Consider the following 17,059-nt stretch of genomic DNA (forward strand, 5'->3'; position numbering starts at 1 on the left):
CTGGCTCCTACCAGTTACCAACTGGGACTTTAGTTTCTGTCAGTTACTGGTGGATTCTGTTTAATCCTAATTAAATGTAAATACATCAGCAATATCATCACTTTTATTACACTTTTATTTCATTATTACACCTTTTTATTCTATTGAGCAATTATTCATTTGATACGTCTTTAACAGATGTCCTACATTATTTTGGTTTTGATAATCATTCTATTTGTGAGGTTTTAGTGACGTGATGTTTATTATTTTTGTTAGAGACCTACCGAAGCATTTCACTTAGAAATTTGAGGACGATAACTCCAATATGTGGAGATTGAACTACTTATTATCACGGGTATGTGTGTCTGTCTCTGTGCGTCTTCATTTGTGCTCTCTCTCAAAAAAAAAACACATGTGAAACTGCACTTGCATCCTGCTAGGAAACAGAACAGCAGCGGCCACACTCCCACAGACCGTCTGCTTCCACATGCCAGCGTTTTTATGATTATATCTGTGATTGTTGATGCAATGAAAACATGTTTCCCAGAACAAGGAGGCTTTGGAGGAGCAGCTGTGTCTTCTGGCACCACCGGGTTCGTTTCTTCTGTAACAGTTCCTGCTCCATTGTCCAAACAATAACTGGTTTGATGGTGAGATGTTGTGGTATTATAAAAATGAAGCGCTGTTGTCTGTGGTGCTGCTTATGACTCACAGTTTTGCCAAACCAGTTCCCATGCCGAAAATAAGAAACAATCCCGTTCATTGGCTGCCGTAGCTCAGGTTTTACAGTAGCAGGTGAAAGTCTGCGCGTGTGATGGATCTCTGCTTGGTTGAGTGTGAATTTAGGAAACAGGCCATAAATATACATAGATGCGTAGAAATCATGGTTTGTGTGGTTTAATTGAAGACGCTCTTATTCTTCTTCCTTTTTTCTGGTGAAGTCCCCAACTCAGAAGAAAATGTCTCCTTGAAGCATGTTTTCTAAGAAAGCTAATGACTGAGAAGTGATTCATGCAATAACCCTTTTAGAAACAGATATGTGTGTTATAAAGCAGTGAATGGACGACATTAGCTAAATGAGGCAATGAGATGATGCTATTAAATGAATCTGGCGACACACCTGAACTGAAAGTGAACTAATGAAGAAGGTTTTTGACCTGAAATCGTTGCTTGCAGGTCATCGATGCCTCCACAAAGAAGTGAAGCCAGGCTTTGAACACGCCGCCCCTTCAGCCTCACAAACACCTCCCTCCAATAACGTGAACGCCTCCCAACCAAAACCTTGTCTCTTTAATGTGGAAAAAGCAAACTCAGCCATTTCTCCCAGCGGCTTCCCTTCAGATAGACCTTGATGTTCGGGAGGTCAAGCTGCTCCAGACGACCATGGTCCAGTTCGAGGAGGTTCTGGGCTGCGTGCGCCTGGCTCTGACCTGGGCCGCCCCAGCCCAGATCCGAGCTCTGCTGGAGGGTTTGGTGGAGCAGGAGATCATCTCGGAGGCCTACAGCAGGAGCCTGGCTCTGCATCGACTCGCTGAAGGGATCTGCATTGACCGCGAGCCACCGTGTAGCCCAGGAACTCAGGACCACAGCCTGGAAAACCTGGAGTCGGTATTTTTGCTGGACGAGTCCTGGACGTATGGATGCCAGCTCACTGACGGATACAACCAGGACGAGGGGTGGGAAGCAGTAATAGATGAAGACTACCTCAGCATCAGGTCCACACCGAGCGTGTGTGAAACACAGAGCAGCCGCGACGATGAGATGCCAGAAGTGCTGAGAAGTGCAGATCCAATGCAGAAGCCAGCAAGTGATAGTGAAAGAGCCGAGGAGGGGATTTCAGCCGCTGAGAGGGAGTGGTTAGAGCAGGTAGAGGAGGCAGCCCGGCGGGTGGCTGTGCCTCTGTGGCAGCACTGGGACCGAGGGCGAACGATGCTGCTGCCTATGCTTCCTTCTGCGCTCGCCGAACGCCAGACGAGTCAACGCTCACCCGCTGGAGAACAATGCTGCCTTTTAAAGATGGAAGAGGAAACGGGGCTTGCAGCAGCCTGCAGGTCGCTGGGTTTCTACACGGACAACTTCAGGGGGGTGAACGCAGACGCCTGCTCCTCGCTGGATGCAGCTGAAACCACCCGGACGCCAGAAGACCTGTGCTTGTGTCCGGATGGCGGCGCGGCGCTGCCCGGCCTGGACGCGGATCCTTTCAGCGCCTTTGGGGGAGCAGGAAGTCCCTCACCGGTGGAGGACGGCGTGAAAACGAGCCCCAACGGCCTGGCAGACGAGCCGGAGGACCCTCTCCCCACAGCAGAGGAGCTGATGAGCTGGAGCACAGAGGACGGATTCACGCAGGTCGCAGAACTACTTTCGCCTTCTGCACTAAGAGACACTTTTACTATTGCAACAGAGAGTTTATGTTCTGCAACCACACACCACAGCGTGACGTCAGGCTTCACAGAAACTATAGAAAATGTCTTTCCAAGTGTTTTTGGCACAACACGGAGCAGCGCCGATGCCCTGCCAGCCTCCCCTGACGGCACAGAGCATGAGGAGAAGCTGGAGTCGCACTGGGGTGAGTTCCTGTTTGTGCATTAACTCTGGATCAGAAGTTTTCTTCATTTACATGAAATGTCTGGAGTTACAGGAATATTGTTTTGTGGATGCCTTTTTTTTACAAGCCCAAGCGTTAGTGACATCTTTGTCTGGCCAAGGCTTCTAGGTGTTTTCCAAAGCAGCACAGGCTCAGGCAGACTTCAGTGTGGTGAATAGTTTGGTGTTGATGCTGCCGTGCTTTCAGTTTCACTTTGACTGATCCCCTTGGTTACAAAAATAGAGACAGGCATTTCGGGATACACCCACTGCGTTCCTACATGGTTTTTCATGCCTAACCAGGATACTCCCAAAGCCGGATGGGGGGGGGGGGGGCTGTAGCTGTGGCTGCATACAACATGTCCATAAGAACAGCTGAAACACAGGTATTACACGGTTATTACACGGTTATTACACGGTTACGCGCCGTGTGGTGACTTAAGTACTGCAGTACTGGTGCAGTACTGGTCTAAAGCCAACTACTGGTACAGTAGTTGGTCGGACGTGCAGAACCATAAACCTTCCATCAGTGCCTGTTAGTCGTGCCCCCATGTTGTATAACCAGACCTGAACCGGGTCATGATATTGTGAGCTTTTGTTTGTAGCGGTGGTGAACAGGTAAAGCGTGTCGCCACACCCACAAAGGGCAACTCTTGTGTTGTTTTACACCTTGACTTGTGGCGACACATGGCAAAGATCAAATTCTAGCGATCCATAGAAGGAAGCTGCTCGGCAGCGCACGGGAGCGGCGCTGAGGGCGGCTGCGGGGGTTCGCCCTCGATTTCAGTGAGCGAAAAACAAAGGAGGGAGACACAAACAGGTGGGAAACGAGCGGGAGAACATGACATTAGGACGGGATGTGAGAACGAGGGATGAAAAAAATAGAACAATGAAGAGGAAAAGTTCCCATTCACCGGAAGAAAGCTCCATTGAGACCAGGACATCTGCAAATGATGCAATGGAAAGATGGAATCATAGTTAATGACGTAAAGGAGTGGGTCTCAAATGGCACTGGAAAATGAGCCAAAGGCTCCTGAGCACAGTCCAGTCAGCAAAGGTCGGGTCGAACGGGCCCACTGGGGTTACAGGGTTCTGTGGGTGGTGACCTGGAGTAGGTTCATGAAGCAGCAGAAGCCATATAGTGTCAGCACCAGGGGTCCGTTTGTCACATATCACACCAACCCCCTGCTTCAGGCTGCTGAACCCAGCGCCATGATGTAGTCCTCTTCATTTCTGTGGGCTGATCACAAATATCCTCTCTATGGGCGTGATGATCGCCAGCATTTGCATGAAGGCCTGAAGTCAGACGTCACCTGGGTCTGTGCCGCATCCCCGCATGTCGCAGGCGCCTCAGCCTGCGCAGTTGTGGCAAAGTGAAAGCAAAAGAGGTTTTGGTTAGAAGAGCAGGTCGAGCGCCAGGCTGCACGTTCGGTGATCCGAGGACGCACGCGGCCGAGGCAGGTCTCTGCGGATGGAACACGCGCAGCAGGTGCTTCGGGGTCCGTGCGTCGCCCAGCGAGGCTGAAGCAGCAGGTAAACGGGCTCCGGGCAGCGCGCGCATGTGTGCGCGCAAGGTGTCGGTGGTTTCCGTCCCAACCGTGTTTCTTTGATGATTTCGTTCGATGAGTCATTTCGGCTTTGGAGTAACTTGATTTGCTTTTCGTTAAATAAATAGTGCGTAGTTATTAAAACGTTGTAACCTATTGTTGAAAAAGACCTAAAAATGCATTTGTCTTTTTGATACATGTTTGTGTACTTTAATGACTAACTTTAATTTGAGCTTTCGTGAATAACTTCGACTTGACGTCGCGTTATATAAAAGTTGTTGTAATGGAGTAAGTTTGCAACGATGTATTTATATAGAATAAACTCCATTACGCGCGTGGAGGGTGCGCGCGAGGACGAGGCTTGGAGGGTGTGTTGTGGGGGACGTGAGCTGTGAATTTTGGGGGACTTCCAGACGGAACGTTCTGGACCCATTGTTTGGAATCGCTGCGAAATAAGTTGGTCACCTGTGCGGCGGCACCGACGCGCAGGAGTTTACTTTTTTTCTATGATCAGGACGCATCCGTGATTAAACTTTGTTTGCGGGTTGTAATGTTTAGAGAGGCTGAAGTTGAGCGGTGGCGCGTTTTATTGGGTGCACTTGCGGGTTGATAACAGTCCCGCAGGTGGGGTTTGTTTTGCATTTTAGCCCCACGCTGCGCGTGGAGTGGCTAATCAATAAAAGAGCAGGTGAACCGTTCGAATCACACGCTCGTCCGAGGTGCGTGAATCACGCAGCGCAGCTCGCGGTGGGACCTGGGGGTGCGCGTGGGGAGCGTGACCTCCCCACGCGCGTCCGAACGGACTCCTCACCTGAACCAGAGCGTCAGTGACCGTCTCTGGTGGAGTAACCCGCAATGTCTGCAAATAGCACCAAACCAACTTCCCCATTCAACGCTGACTCTTGCTTTCTCCACTTACTCACAGCCACTTTTGGTCAAAAGACAACTTTTTCTTAATGGAACGTATTATTATTATTATTATTTCTAAAGGCCTCACACCCTGATGTGAACCATATGAATCCTGGTCTGTGTAGCATTCTACTTGTACATAATAATGACAGAGGAGATAATCATCGATTTTGTTTCAGGCTCCGTGTTGTTCAGGGAGCAGGTCTGTCAGCTCACCTATAACAATCACTTTATACAATGAAGGTTTTTAGGGTGAGGGGGCAGAGAGAGAATAGAGCAGCAGCTGTAACAGGCAGTAAACACAACACAGGCCGGTCAGACGGGCCGGCAGCTGCTCACCTGTAGAGAGGAAATCAAGGTAATTCTGTGTCAAAACCTGTTAATAAAATCAGGCTCGATTGTGTCACTTTTTAGTTTCACTTTTGAACGTCTTCATGACACCCGCACAAGTAAAGCCTAAATAAAAATGGAGCATTTTCTCTCTCTTACTTCCTGTTGTTTTATATAACAACAATCATGGCTACTGCAGATCGGAGCACGTGGTCACGTCTGTGATGTGCTTTGTGGTACCGGCATAAAATGCAACACAATGTGCAACCGAGCAGGTTCATACATGCCTCAGTGTAGAAGGGGAAAATCAATTGGGGGCATTTCAGACGGCCCTCTTCACATTTTAAGATAAAGATGGCGTCACGTTTACAGCAGCTTTGAGGAAACGTATCGTGAGAACCTGCAACAATTAACAATAAAATGCTGAAGGCAGCAATATAAATTATTATCAAGAATTCTGATCCTTGGCTCTGAAGTAAAGTCGTCATTGTGCAGTTTGAATCAGTGTTAAAATAGTCATGTTTGATCATTATTTCTTCTCTCTTTTCTCCTACATTAATTTTTTATCAGGTGCCAAGATGCAGGAAGAAGACCAGGACACTTTGCTCCCTACTGAATATGGAGATCTGCCAGGTTCGTACGCTCGAGTTTGAGTAAAAAACACTGCGCTCACGCAAACATTACTTCAGCAGGTAGGACTTCTAAACACAGAGGCCTTTGTAATCAAGCAGCACCTCTGGCAGCTGAAACCTGTGATCTGAGGGAGCTGGCATCTAGATCAACTGGTGGCGCGTTCGTTACATAATCCGGTGCCACAACAAAACAAACAGTTAGAGTCACATGACGATGAGTCTGTGGAAAAAAGAGGTGGAGTTAAAAGAGGCCCAATCAACCCACGGAGGCTTGACCTTGGGAAAGGTCAACGTGTGCTTGGCCACATCAGGGTTAATGTGTTGTAACGCAGCTCAGCACCATGGACAGCGCTCTGCGTGGACCCCGCAGCCCTCTGACCACAACGTTTGATCAGATGAGTGTCCGTGTCGTCCCATAGAACTCCAGCTGACTGAATATTAATAGATCTGGTCATTTAATACTATTTAGGCAGAACTGAGACTGTGACTAGAACAGGTTTGATCATATCACACGTGCCTCCTTTCACTGGCTCCCTGTCTAGTTTAGGACTGATTTTACTAATCACCTACAAAGCTTTATACGGCTCGACTTCTGAAAACCTATCAGAGGTCCTTGTGAGGTTCCAAATGAACCTTCATGCAATCTGAGATATCTGTAGATCAGTTAAAATCAAAAGAGGCCAGAGCTTTTCAGTAAATAATCTTTATTATTTCTTTTCTAGATGATATATCTGAATTCATGAATGACAAATATCTGCTGGGTAAGTTCCTTACAAATGACCATACATGTGCACACTTGCAATGTTAACACGCTCATTAATGGACTGTTTGATAACTCACACTGTAATATGAACTAAAGCTCATGTTATTCTCTTCATTATCTAGAAACAGACAGGCTCTTTGAAGACTTTTTTAACTACGACCTCGACATCCTCAGTAAGAATCTATTCTTTTTATTTGACAATGAATCAGACTAAAGGGCAAAGTGCAAAGTTCTGTTGTCACTAGAGATAAATAATAAACACACAATTAATGAAAAGCAAAAAAGAACGACTTTAGTTGCTTAGTTACTGATAATAAACAAGGTCTAAGTCACGAGTAAATTTGAAGGAAGTGAAGAAAAGGGACTTGTTAACTTTCCAGTTGTAAAATATAACTGAGACCCCAAACAATGAGGAAATAAAGTCAGTACTAAGAAAACATGCACAAAGAATGTCAGCAGAATGACGTTTCCACTGTGCCACTTCCTTTTTTTGAATCAAGATGTTTTTAGAACCGTGTGAGACGTTGCACCTCGGTGCTGAACTGTGCCGCAGTAACAGGCGTTATTTGGTCGGTGTGTGTGTGTTCTGCTTCATTGGCTGCTCCACTTCCTCATTCGTGCATTTCAGGTGATCTGTGTCTGTCAGACTTGTCCAGTTTGAATCACCAGCAGCGGGAGGACAACAAACCAGCACGCAACACAAACAAAAGGCGGAAGAGACAAAGAGGTAGAAAGCCGCCTGGTGTGAAGCTGCTGTATTCACCTCCTCTTTGATGATCTGCAAACATGAGCTGATTATTACATCTCAGATTTTGATGTTGCAGCTTTTCAATGTTCTGTTCATATTTTTCCCCTTCGCAGCTGCTCCGTCAAATCAGGGCAGCGATGACATCACACCACCAAAACCCAAAAGGCAGCGACCAGGTGAGCTACTGAGATGCCCACTATCTAGTTAGAGAAGTTTAAATGTGGGACACTGTTAAATAAATAACCTGGTAGCTGTCACCAGAACATTTCACACATGGTTAATGTTTTATTAAACTCTTAGTTATATTACAGTGAAAGTGTAAGGATGATTTAATAAACTACAGATGATGTGAGATGAACTAAAGCCTATTTACACATTTTACTTTAAATTGAAATGCTCTTTTATGGCGATGTCCACGTGAACCATGTTGTAATGTGGCTTCTTAAACTCCCGCAGGTCGATCAAACCCCAAAGAGGCACGGACTCAACATGTTGTGACACACAGTAAGTGTCCGTCAGGAACAATCTTGGATTTGTGGGTGTGGTTCCACAAACAGTCACATCAAGAAAAAGAAAGCAAAAGAAGAGCCTGAAGTCAAAGACAAACCGTGACCTCAACTGACGTCCTCTGTATCGGTTTAATGATTTTGTTGGCGATAAAAGTCTCATTAAACTTCCACCCGTGGTTAGAATTCCAGCATAACAACTTGTAGAATGTTGCTCACGCAAATGGTACGAACAGACGCCCAACGAAACCACAGGACAAAAGCTAATGACACGTTCTGGATATGGAGGAGACTTTAGTTCAATTAAAACTCATATTTTCAAAATGAATGTAAATAAGGAAGCGTCCGTCCTCACACATGCTCCTCTGGTCTCCTGTTACCAGCTTAGTTTCCTTGTTCCTTGAGAAACCGAGAATGAGAACAATGCTGTTCCTGGGTCTGTTACAGACACTGAAGCAGGACCAGACCTGAGTCCGGTCAAAACGCCAGAACTCCCCACGCCTCCGCCCAGAATCATACACGTGTCTCCGCCCATCCAGTTCATCATCCCAGACACGGCGGGCTGGATCTCACCACAACTGATCAGACTCCCATTCCCACGATCCGCTTCTGCACCTACTTACATACTGGGTATGGGTCTCTGCCAGGATTCATACATGCGCATATAAACTCAGCAGTGCATTTCCTAACCACTCTTTCCAATGTAGTTCCTGCTTCTCCACCTCCCTGCAAACCCCAGGTTCCTCCTCTGTCTCCAGGTGAGTGAAAAACCTTCCGACGGAGGGTGTGCATGTTTGCGTTGTTGTTTGCAGAGCTTGTGCACAGCTCCACATTCATTCATCAGCGGCTGATGTGTTTTTACCCTGCTGCGCTTTCAGTGGACGGCGCTGTGGCACCGGTGCACATGAGCTCATCCCCTCAGGGATCAGCCACAGCCAGCAAAGCCATATCTCCACCGCCACTGTCTCCAAACAACGGTGTGTACCCTGTCCCTGGCTCGTGTCGTCCTCTTTGGCCATAAATGAGTTTTTGCTATGTTACAAATATCATGAATTGCTGCATTTCAGAGATTTCCCCGTGTAAAGAATCGCCCCAGTCTCCCTCTGTCCTCGATTTGCCTCGTGAGTAATTGCAAGGCGTTACTCATCTCATGCCCACGCTTAAATTCCTCGAATGTGCTAAACGTGACTTCATTGCATTTATTCCTCAGAAGCTACAAAGGACTACATTCAGGACTCCAAAGCCCATGTGGGCCGAACCTGCATGGACATGGAGGAGGGCCTGAGTCTGGCTGCTCATTACGTGGACAGGCATGTGAGCCAGAAAGAGGCCCTTCGCTCTGGGAAAAACACCATCAAATGTCTGGACAAGGAGTTGGTGATCATGGGGGAAACGGATCGGCAGAGAAGCCTGATCGGCCAGAGTCAGGTACGAGAACTGTTTGGCCTCGCGGCAGCTTCGCGTGCGGTGCTGATCTCACTCTGACCTGTCATTCCGTCCACTTTCCCTCAGATCTTTGACGGCTTCAATGGAGACAAACCCAAACGCTACATTTTTCTGTTTGGCAACGCCGGCATGGGAAAAAGCACCCTGATCAGGAAGCTGTGCCTGGATTGGTCCAACGACTGCCTCCCACAGTTTGACTTTGTGTTCCTGCTGGACGGGAAGGCCCTCACCTTAACGGAGGCCGCCCACAGCCTTCAGACGCTGCTGCTCAACCTCTCCACCTTCGCCGCCCCCTGCGCGGATGCCGACGCCGTGTTCGCTCAGATTCTTGCAGCCCCCAAGCGCGTGCTCGTCATTTTCGACGGGTTCGATGAGCTGCGGGACTATGAGATTCTACTGCAGAACCAGGAGAAGGACGTGATGAGCTCACTGCAGAAGGACAGCAGGGCCCCGACCTTCACCGTACGGCAGCTGTACGCCGCCGTTCTTCAGAGGGTCCTTCTTCCAGGCTGCACGCTCCTACTCTCCTCGCGCCCAAAAGGCACCGCCAGCCAGATACTGCGACGGGCAGACAGCTTCCTGGAGGTGTGTGGCTTCACGCCCGCCGACGTGGAGACGTATCTGTCGCGGTACTTCACTGACGCAGCCCTCAGAGCCTCTGCTTCGGGCTGCTTGAAAGACTGCAGCTTCCTGCGCCTCCTCTGTTGGAACCCGGGGCTGTGTCGCTTGGTGTGCTTTGTTTTAGAACACTCCAAAGGTCCCGAGGACCTGCCGAGAACTTTAACCGGCCTGTGCCATCAAGTGCTCCGTCTAAAGATAGAACTGGACTGCAGAAGCACAGCCTCCCCTGCAGGAGGTCAGACTCAGGAACCAGAACAATCTGCTGAGGAAACTAAGAGTCAAATCTCCACCAAAGCGCCTAAAAGGTCCAGAGCCCAACTTCACACACGGTCTCGCACCCAAAAAGCAAGAAGGACAAAAAAGCAGAAGGACAGTGAGGAGGCTGAAGGAGAGACAGAGGCTCCTGGAAGTGAGCTGGACAGAAAGGAGGAGAAGGAGCTGCTTGTGCAGCTGAGCTCGTTGGCGTGGGAGGGGGTCAAGGCCAACTCTTCCGTCCTCCCCAAAGACCGGACCGTGTCGGACCAACTCAGGGCCTTTGGCATCAGGATGGGGCTCCTCCTCTGTCGCCGCCTCGGGGCAAAAACAGCTGTGTTGAACGGTGAGAAGGAGGAAAAAAAGGAACTAGGAGGCAAGAAAGCATTAACAGCATCAACAGGAAGCACCGGCGCCAGAGACGAGCACATTTTGCTGTGGGCCAACCCCTTCCTTCAGAGCTACCTGGCAGCGGCTCGGCTGTCGTTGTCAAGGTAAAAGATGATGTCACCGAACACATGGCACGATAGAAGAGATGCTAACGTGTCTTCTACGTCCTCTGTCGGACTGAAAATGAAAGATGGCTTCCAGCCTCCTTCTTATTTCGCTTTCAGTGACCGGGTCTCGCTTTCTGTTCTCCCAGGTCCGTGTCGGAGCGCAGCTTCCTCCAGACGCTGCCTTTCCAGGCAGGTCCGAAGGGACGCCGGCGGCCTCAGCGGGAGGAGCACGAGCTCACGCAGCGCTTCGCCGCCGGCGTCCTGTTTCACAAGAAAGCGGAGCTGCAGCGGCTGCACTCCTACGCCGAGGGCGTCAAAGACACGCTGGTCAACAAGCAGGCTCTGGTAAGAAAACACCTGCAGAGTCTGTCCCACGGGGACCTGAGCCCGGCGCAGGTCCTGGAGGCGTGCCACTACGTGTACGAGGCCAGTTTCACGCACGGCGGCGACAGCGGGGACACCTCGCGGCTGCTCAGCGACCTGGCAGCCAAGCTGCCCGAGGCCCAGACCTTCTCCGGGGTTCCGCTCAACCCGCCGGACGTGTTCGCTGTGCAGAAAGTTCTCGAGAGAGGAGGAAGTGAGGGCAGACGTTTCTGCCTGGATCTGGAGAATTCTGGGGTCCATGTTTCTGGACTCAGAGCTCTGGTGGGGCTCAGCAACATCAGCACATACAGGTACTGATCTTTCCTCCACATCTACTACCTCTGCCACACCGGCCCCCATGTTAAAGCCTCTACCCCCCCCCCTCCCTGCAGGGCCTGCATCGCTGACGTCATCAGCCTGTGGGAGCAGCTGGAGCAGAGCGGCGACGACGCGCTCCTTCAAGGGGCCTTCTCCAAATTCAAGATCCACCCGCTGAAGGCCACGCAGGTCTGCCACGTGGAGCACCTGGCCAAGCTGGTCACCATACACAGACAGAGGAGGCTGCCGAACAGGTAGCGTCCACGCGGCCGGTGTGCTTCCATACGCTGCTGCCGCAAGTCACTGAACTGTGTGCTGCGTTCGCTTGTAGCTCCGGCCAATCACATCCCATCCTAGCGGAGGGAGTCCCAGCCGTGGAGGAGCTGCATAGACTGGAGTATGAGTGAGTGGCCTGAGCATTAGAATAATGATGCTATGATGATGATGATGATGATGATGATGATGATGATGATGATGATGATGGTGACGATGATAATGATGATGATGATGATGATGATGATGATGATGATGTGCCCCCCCAGGCTGGATCCAGATAAAGGTCCTCTTGGTTTACCAAAGCTGTGGGAGCTCCTGCCAGGTCTGCAGAACCTCCAGCACCTAGAGTGAGTACGAGGCTTCCTTCCTGGTGTCTTGTGGCGTCAGCAGCTCCGCTGCGATCGCACGTGTTTACAACTGAAACCTGCTCTGTTTCCGTTCAGTCTAGAGAACGGTAATATAGGCGACAAAGGGGCAGAACAGCTGGCTGATGCTTTAGCCTCACATTCCTCCCTGGAGATACTCAAGTGAGTAAAACAGGCTGACCACAGCATGTATGCAGGTTGTTTTCATGTACTTGTACACATTTAAAGGTGTACTTTTACTCCCTGTGGGTTCCAGTCTGTCACAAAATAGCATAGGAGACCATGGGGTGAAGAAATTGGCATCTACACTAAAGGACCTGCCCAAACTGCACTGTTTGAGGTATAATGCACACACACACATTCACCTACACAACAACCACATGACATGATGCCGTGGCACACACTGTAAACCCACAGAATTTCACTTCCTTCTCCCTCCCTCTGTCTTTCCAGCCTTTACAGTAACGTGATTTCTGACCAAGGAGCGGAGAGTCTCGCTGCTGTCCTCCCACACATGTCTTCTCTCACAGTGTTGGAGTAAGTCAAAAGAAAATTCCTACATTTGTTAAAAGCCTCAGAGGAGGCAGGTCGGGGCTGAACGCGTGTTTTCTGTTTGATAGTGTGCTGTACAACAAGCTGACGGATGTCGGAGCTCAGGTCCTCGCAGCCTGTCTTAAAAACTGTAAAAAAATTAAGCATTTGAGGTGAGAAAACTGAGTTCTGTGTCTGTAGATAGCGTCTGATTTCCTTCCTTATCATGACATGGCTGTTGAGTCACAATGCCTCCGTATCTCTCTGTAAATGTCCCCTTTCTCCTGTCTCAGAATGTGGAACCAGTTCATCCCTTACGGAGTGCTTGAGAGGCTCCACAAGCAGGACAGCCGCATTCTTTGCGAAGCCACATGAAACCTCTGGACCAACAGGCTGTGAACTGGTCCCTTCTCTGTTTACACTACGAACTACATAAGTAAAACGTATGCACTATAATAAACCAAAGGTGAAAGGAATCTGCTGCTTTAGTGAACAGTTGATCACCAAGGCAATAATGAATTCTTCAGCATTACACTGACCCCACAGCCGGCACTCAGGGATGCGTGTGATGCTCGATACGCACAGTTGCACCATGATTGTAAGAGTTTGGTCATTATTCTGTGCTTTATCTTTGCATGGACTTATCTGGCACTTTACTACTGAAGATACAAGGTGTTATGTTGGATATATGTTCTCTTCTGACGCACCCCCACTAACCATTTCATGTTTGCTGAATTTATGTATTAAAAGCTCTTTTTCACTTCCTTCTAACAGTTTCTCTTCTCTGTTTTGGTGCAGCCTGACCTTTATCAGTAATCACTGGGACTGCTGTCACTTATGGTACATGGTTTATACCATATATAAACAGATCATTCTGCGTGAGAAAAAGTTGAGAACTTTTCTGCAGTAAATGCCCAACTCTATGATTCATGCATAAGTGTTTTAATATACTTTAGTTCTCAGCCACTCATTATCTTGGCCATCCAGACCTTGTAAGAGTCGCGCCTTGCTGGAGCCTAATCCTAGTTTATAATGGGCAATACAAATTAATATCTCTGTTTGAAAACATACAATGCGACCTTTATTGCTTTACAAAGTCTAGAATGAGCAGAATATATTTACTATGGCTTTTACAAGCACAGACGGAAGCGACAAACTGATCTCTGGTGCTCTCTCCTGGACAAAATGGAACATCCATCCATCCATCCATTTTCTTAACCGCTTACTCCCTAGTGCGGGGTCACGGGGGTGCTGGAGCCTATCCCAGCTGGCTACGGGCGAGAGGCAGGGTACACCCTGGACGGGTCGCCAGTCCATCGCAGGGCAACACATAGACAGACAACCATTCTCACACACACGGGCAATGGAGAGAAGCCAATCAACCTAATGCACGTCTTTGGACTGTGGGAGGAAGCCGGAGAACCCGGAGAGAACCCACGCAGACACGGGGAGAACGTGCAAACTCCACACAGAAAGGCACCAGGGCCGCCTCCGGGAATCGAACCCAGAACCTTCTTGCTGTGAGGCGACAGTGCTACCCACCGCACCACCGTGCCGCCCCAAAATGGAACAATGCTTCAATTTTCCTGCCCCACAAGTGCTAAAAAAAGAGACAACGCCTGGCATTTACTCAGGTTTATTAAATTCATTCTAAAATAAAACTCTTTAGCTTATTCAGCATGTGGACACAACATGGGTAAAGGTATGTTGGTGTTACAGTTCTCTGTTTTGTGATTTGCTATGTGATGCAGCGTTCATCAGCACGTGGCCTACACAGTGTGGTGTCACAGTTTTCATCCAAAACAAAAGCCCATCTCCTCCCTCACCAGTAACAGCATTTTTCCTGAGAGCTAGAAATCAAACCCCTACTAACATATACTGAACTACTGTGAGTGTCTCCACAAAGTATTGCTTGATATCAGCCTTAACCCATATTAAATGGAGAAACACACATTCACGCTGCACGGTAACAGACACTTCACCCGGCGCAGGGTGGAGCAGAGCCTCTACATAAAAGTGTAGCTGGTTTAGAAGATGAAACATGCATGTGCTAATGGATTTCGTCCCTACAGCTCGTTACTTATTTGGTGACCTGTGATGGCTGGTACAGTACATAACATTTACTTATGCTCATACAAAGGTACTGTATGCAGTAAGAAAATACTAGCTCGTCTGTTGCCTCCATTAGCTGGGCTGTAAGGTCTTCTACAAATATATACAAATGCAAATCAAGTTCATTACAGTTTTACAAATTAATTCACATGTTGATGGGCAACATCCACCTTTACATGCAGAATGTGGACAGAATAATTCCCCAACTATGAGAAGAAGTATACAATTGCTCTGCTACTTTAATCCAGTTTACTGTTGTTGCAGAGGATTTATATATAAGAACATAATACAATTCTGGCTACTAAAAAATGACCAATATCGTGCTTTTTGTGTGGAACAAATCACATTAACATTAACACAACAGCATCAGCTGTATGAAACATTTTATTTCCTCTCCTGAGGTTTCAGTCGTTCACATCGCTCCCATTTGGCCAGCTGTTGTCACAGGTGTGTTTCATTCGTTCCCAATTGTCAATGATTCCCCGACAGTGCTCCTGAGAGTGTACATCCAAACATATGGAATGGATGAACCTCAAAAGACAAGTGAATTACATCCAGGCTGGATGAGTCTGCAAAGCAGCAACACATACAGGAATCCTAAGAAGGACAAAGGTAAAACAGGTTCTGAGTGTTTAGGTGCGTAAGTGACCTACATGGGACATCCGTTCCCTGCTTATTCATTAATCTGGTAAGTTTCTATAAAACATCTCACTGTGCTGGACACACATTGGCTTCCTTGTGCAATCAGCTGTCAGACCTTGAACTGCCTGGTTCAGTGTTTGGAGTAAATGCCAGACTGCTTCATTTGAACTGGCTGCACTGCAGATGAGATGAAGCACGCTCCGCGTCTCTGGTGACATTCGTCTTTCTTGCACAGGGAACAGCTGTGTCCCTCCACTCTTAGGACATGGAACTCTAGTACTTTGTAATATTCATTGTGTCCAAAGCAAGGGGACACCGAGTCCCTGGAACCTGCAGGGAGTCAACTGCTATAACAGCTGATCTAGTGCCCAATCACTACTGGCACAGACACATCTCAGTCATCATGGTGCTGCCCCTGCTGGGTTGCTTCCTCAGTTTCCCTTCTTTTGAGCCTTGATAGTCTGGAGACATGCAAAACGTGCATTACAATGCTTGCAGTTTGTGTGTAGAGACATCTATAAGCCACAAAAGCCTTTAAAACTCTGTGTTTCTGCTTACTTTTTGAAAGGCAGCATCAGCACCAGATTGGATGGATTTTGTCTTGTCTTTACTTGCCAGGGATTGAGCATGTTGGCCCGATCCACCTTAGACCTCTTCCTTTTTCCTCTGTCCAGCTCCAGCATTGCCCGGTCACTCCAGGTACCCCTCAAACACATCCAACTCGCTGTCAGCGTCATAGGGGACAGATGCTGGGTCGGACAGCACCCCGAGGTCCACCAGTGCCTGATCCATGTCCTCGGGCAGAAATACTATCCCCACATTCAGGACGATGTACTCCATTAGAAAGGCGTAGTAGAGGATGAGGACGTTCACAAAGAACAGGCCCAGATAAAACATATATGGTAGTTCGTCCAAGAGCGATTCGACTGAATCTAGCTGGGCATAAAGTGGATGTTTCATAGAAAAAAAGAAAGTAACGGCTCTGGTTCTTGTTCTATGCGGGATCAAAACGAAGCAAAACGCATCTTCCGATATCACAGCTGGAAATGTCTTTGGGGTGACGGGGCTGGGGCGTCCATTTCGGCTCGTCCCGACTTGGAAACATTGACGGAGAGGCAGCTATTAAGTGGCTTTTTACCTGTAGGACCCAAAAGAGAGAAAAAAACAGGTTGATTTGAGGACGTACAGCTCATAGCTAACAATAACCAGTAAAAGTAGCGTGTTAGCTAACCTGACGCGTTCCTCACATTGGTTTCTCGTGTTTGCGGAATCCACGGTGTGCCATTCGGCTAAGGCTAAAAACAGTAGCATGCCACACTAGCACGAGCAAACACGTCTACAAGCAACGTATTTAGACTTTTAGATACAAATTCTAACCAGGAAACCAGAAAGATTACAAAATACACGCTGCGGGGGATGTTTATGGGTAAAGCTTTCCCAACATTCTTGCCAGTTACATCAACACGCTTCTAACCACAAAGCGACGTCTGAAGTCTCGAAATGTGATTGGCTGCCTCTTTTGTGGAGTCTGTTGTAATTGGCCTAGAAGGTGTCAGTCAAAATGCTGCCCTCCCTTTATTGGGCATGTCGCGTGAATCCCTCGTCACTGCAACACAGGAAATAAAACTTGTACTGTTGT

At 48.3% G+C, this 17,059-nt stretch overlaps 2 protein-coding genes and 1 long non-coding RNA gene across 5 annotated transcripts; 1 reads left to right on the forward strand and 2 right to left on the reverse strand.

Annotated features, from left to right (window-relative positions):
* Nucleotides 1–97: 97 nt before the first annotated feature.
* Nucleotides 98–1,228, reverse strand: LOC129604418 (uncharacterized). The gene is made up of 2 exons (XR_008695255.1): nt 1,100–1,228; nt 98–1,001 (listed from the first exon to the last, which is right to left on the reverse strand). It is a non-coding gene; the product is annotated as an uncharacterized LOC129604418 (long non-coding RNA).
* Nucleotides 1,138–13,437, forward strand: ciita (class II, major histocompatibility complex, transactivator). Its single transcript, XM_029159683.3, has 22 exons — nt 1,138–2,545; nt 5,919–5,981; nt 6,703–6,741; nt 6,866–6,916; nt 7,372–7,470; nt 7,605–7,667; nt 7,948–7,995; nt 8,445–8,627; nt 8,705–8,755; nt 8,876–8,974; nt 9,065–9,118; nt 9,208–9,425; nt 9,510–10,810; nt 10,960–11,487; nt 11,569–11,748; nt 11,826–11,897; nt 12,037–12,117; nt 12,214–12,297; nt 12,392–12,475; nt 12,589–12,672; nt 12,756–12,839; nt 12,960–13,437. The coding sequence occupies exons 1-22, from the start codon at nt 1,273–1,275 to the stop codon at nt 13,039–13,041; spliced, it is 4,821 nt and encodes a 1,606-aa protein (XP_029015516.1). The 5' UTR covers nt 1,138–1,272; the 3' UTR covers nt 13,042–13,437.
* Nucleotides 13,438–14,286: 849 nt separating this feature from the next.
* Nucleotides 14,287–16,921, reverse strand: dexi (Dexi homolog (mouse)). Of its 3 annotated transcripts, none has more exons than XR_003786683.3 (3): nt 16,668–16,921; nt 15,979–16,558; nt 14,287–15,881 (listed from the first exon to the last, which is right to left on the reverse strand). XR_003786683.3 is itself a non-coding variant. In XM_029159785.3 (2 exons), exon 2 carries the CDS (start codon nt 16,378–16,380, stop codon nt 16,111–16,113), a length of 270 nt encoding a protein of 89 aa, XP_029015618.1. In that variant the 5' UTR covers nt 16,381–16,558; nt 16,652–16,921; the 3' UTR covers nt 14,287–16,110. The 3 variants fall into 3 exon arrangements, 1 of the variants encoding a protein (XP_029015618.1); XR_003786682.3 differs by having other exon boundaries at nt 16,652–16,921; XM_029159785.3 differs by having other exon boundaries at nt 14,287–16,558; nt 16,652–16,921.
* Between the last annotated feature and the right edge of the window lie 138 nt (nt 16,922–17,059).

The sequence above is a fragment of the Betta splendens genome, chromosome 8, assembly GCF_900634795.4.
Source record: "Betta splendens chromosome 8, fBetSpl5.4, whole genome shotgun sequence".
NCBI lineage: Eukaryota > Metazoa > Chordata > Actinopteri > Anabantiformes > Osphronemidae > Betta > Betta splendens.